General features: G+C 50.6%; 1 protein-coding gene across 1 annotated transcript; it reads right to left on the reverse strand.

The window, feature by feature from the left end:
* Positions 1–646: 646 nt before the first annotated feature.
* Positions 647–1,336, reverse strand: LOC119368621 (protein N-lysine methyltransferase METTL21A-like). Its single transcript, XM_037633829.1, has one exon. The coding sequence runs from the start codon at positions 1,334–1,336 to the stop codon at positions 683–685; it is 654 nt and encodes a 217-aa protein (XP_037489726.1). The 3' UTR covers positions 647–682.
* Between the last annotated feature and the right edge of the window lie 1,805 nt (positions 1,337–3,141).

Below are 3,141 nucleotides of genomic sequence, written 5' to 3' on the forward strand. Positions count from 1 at the left end.
TAATTAAATTCTAGAAAACAATTTATAACACAAATGTTTTCGAATTTTGGAAAAATAATTGAAAACTGAAAGATTTTATGGAATTCCAAACAAAAAATTTGAAATCGTGAACATATTTCAAAATTCATGAACATGTCTGAAATGTTAACATTGCTTGATTTTTGGAAAAATATTTAAACTGCCAACATATTCTCAGATTGTGAACAAATCTTGAAAGTGGGAACATTTTTGGAAATTCCACAACATTTTTTGAAGCGCAGACATTTTTTAAATTTCTGAAGTAATTCTGAAAACTACTCATAAAAAGAAATGGAAAACTAAATATAGAAATAAAAAACAAACAAAGCCAGAGAGTTAAAACAAATCGATAAACAAGAAATGGCATAGAAAACTTCTAGAAGGTTTGCAAAACTTGTCAGGAACCTTCCGGAAGATTTGCATGCTCAGATGGGCCGGCCCATTCTCAGAATCAGGTGTGCGATTGCTCGAGTTTTTGTTGCACATGCGGCAAAGAGGAAATTCTTTTCTCTATCTAGAAAAAAACTTCCCTCAAAAAAAATCTAGAAAAAAACTTACTGTATCTTACATGCAATGCAACCGAGCTGGTTTTGCAGTTCGGAAGTAGTATAAGTGAAAATGGCCCACACATAAGAAAACAGAGGAATCGACGCCTAATGAAACCCTAATGAGGCCGCCGGAGCTCGACGCGATAGACGGCGAAGTCGGAGGCCTGTGTGGGGTCGCGCAGCAGCGGCCTGGTGACCCTGTCGACCTCGGCCACATCGAAGCCGTGCTCCCGCAGCACGTCCACGCAATCCTGCACGCCACACCGCACCTCGCTGGTCGCCCACCCCACCGTGCCGTCCCGCCACAGCCGGCGCAACGTGGCCGCCATCGCCGGCATCTCCTCCGGATCATAGAACACGTCGGACATGAGCACCACGTCCACGCGCAGGAGCTCGCAGTCGGGCAGGTCGGCGTCCTCGCCCCAGCGCAGCTCCCGCACGTCGGCCTGCGCGGGCGTGAGACCGTTGGCCTCGGCGTTGGCCCTGAGGCCCGGCAGGAGCGGCCCCACGTCGGTGAGCACGCAGCGCGCGGCGCCGAGGCACGCGACGGCCGCGATGCCCGGGAGGCCGGTGCCGGCGCCGAGCTCGAGAACGGTGGCGCCGTGGATCGTTCCGTGTCTGGCCGAGGCAAGGTGGGTGGCGAGGACGACGGCGGAGTCCCAGAGCCAGGAGCCGGTGAGCGCGCGCCCCGTGGCCGGGTCGTGCGCGCCGTCGCGCTCCACCACGGCCAGGGAGCGCCCGGCCACGTCGACGTGCAGCACCGCATGCATCACGTGTGGCTTATCGGCTTGATCGCGTTGGGCTCCAGGTTTAGACAGGCGGTATCAGAACGAATAGAAGGTTCAGGATAATGCCGGACCGCCGCTTGGCTGTCGATTTGGCTCGATCTATCCATACCTGACCTGGGTGTGTCCGTGTTCCGTCCGTGTTCCTTACAGACTGGATTTGTATGCCGTGTTCAATTCACAAGTCGGGGCCTCTTGCATTGTTATCTGTACAAGCAAAAATAATAAAATTGAAAAGGGTTAGATCTATTATAAAAATTCATAGGGAGAGTACAAAGGATCTCAAACCGAACGAACAAAATTGTCGCCAGAACGAGCCAATGATGCACCGTTGTCGCTGCTCCCCTATCGGAGCTATCTTGAACTTGTCGGTAACATCCGAGAAGTCTTTGCGCATGTGCCCTTAAGAACTTGTCGTTGTTGAATCCTTGCATAGATTTGAAGCACCTGACACCAAATTTCACCACATGACGAGAAACCCTAACATCACAGCCCTAAGCAGATGGCAAAATCTATGTCGGGGCTCCGTCGACTACATCCATACATGTTGGTGTTCTTCCCAACTATATATGTGCCTAACAACGCATCTAGGTTCAAGTCGTACCCCTTTGCTCGTTCCAAGGGACACCCTGTGCTAGGGTTTCTCGTGCCTCCCATCGGCGCCGCCGGTCTGCCTCGTCTCTTGTGGCATTAGGGCCATGGAGGCGTGGTGGATCCGAGCCCTCATCGGTGGGAGGGCTTCGTTTTTGGATGTCTTCTTGAGTTTTATTAGGGTTTTGGTCCTGTTCAGGTCGGCGTCGGCTCTCTGAATATGGAACAAGGTTCTCCTTGCCTAGCCCTCGTCCAGGCGGTGCTTCTAGCTTTGTCGGAGGATATGTGAAGGTTTGTCTTTGGCGGATCTCATGGGATTCGATCGGCGTTTGTCTTCGGTGGATCCAGTCCATGTAGATCAAGTTGCCTTTCGTATGCATTTATGTGTCTAGAGGTTTGGTCCTTCCGATCTACGCTTCTCTTCATCATCGGTGTTTGTTGTTCTAGTGTGCTAGTCCTATAGGTCCTTCGCACGATGACTTCTCGGGTGTCTAGTACAACAAGGTTTGCCCAGCTCCAGTGACCGGGGTGGTGGCTGCATGCCTTCGGCTCGCTTCAATGCTTGTAGTTGTTGCTAGGTGGTCTATGGACTAAGATGTAATTTTACTTCCGGTGTTTATACTACCTTGATAGTTGATGAATAGATCGAAAGTTTTTCCTGCAAAAAACTATATATGTGCCTTAAAAAATATATTTGACTCTAATTAGTCCTTTTCAAAAATAAATATGTAGGTTCAATGGTCAGTACCAATGAGTACATCATGAACTCTAGCATTAGCCATTGTCCATGAAATTTTGGCACATGCCGCTATCAATGTTGAATGAGCGTACATTTTCATTTCTTCCTTTATGTGTCCACGTGGTAGTGGCATCAGCGCGGACCATGTGGAGGATGAGAGGGCAATTCTCGGCCTTGTGGAGGGGAAAGTCCACTTAACGAGCCATCACCCATTGCTGGCCTACTCGCTTTCTGCTCCGGTGCTCCCCCCTGGGCTGAACGCGAGGTGGAAAAACACATCGACGGTCAGGATGAACCAAAAACGGTTCATAACGAGGGGTACAATCGTCTTTGTTGCCCCCGCGTATAGCCGTCGAGGAGCCCTGGGAGGCCCGTACGGGCCCGGTTAGATCGTATGCCCGGCCGTATGCTCGTATTCGTATACGGCGGCGTTTCGTGCACGCCTGCAGCCGCCCGCGCG

The sequence above is a fragment of the Triticum dicoccoides genome, chromosome 2B (assembly GCF_002162155.2).
Source record: "Triticum dicoccoides isolate Atlit2015 ecotype Zavitan chromosome 2B, WEW_v2.0, whole genome shotgun sequence".
NCBI classification, from domain to species: Eukaryota; Viridiplantae; Streptophyta; class Magnoliopsida; order Poales; family Poaceae; genus Triticum; species Triticum dicoccoides.

Excerpts from the sequence above, each read along its gene's own strand:
- LOC119368621 (XM_037633829.1), bottom strand. The coding sequence starts at position 1,336 with ATGCATGCGGTGCTGCACGTCGACGTGGCCGGGCGCTCCCTGGCCGTG.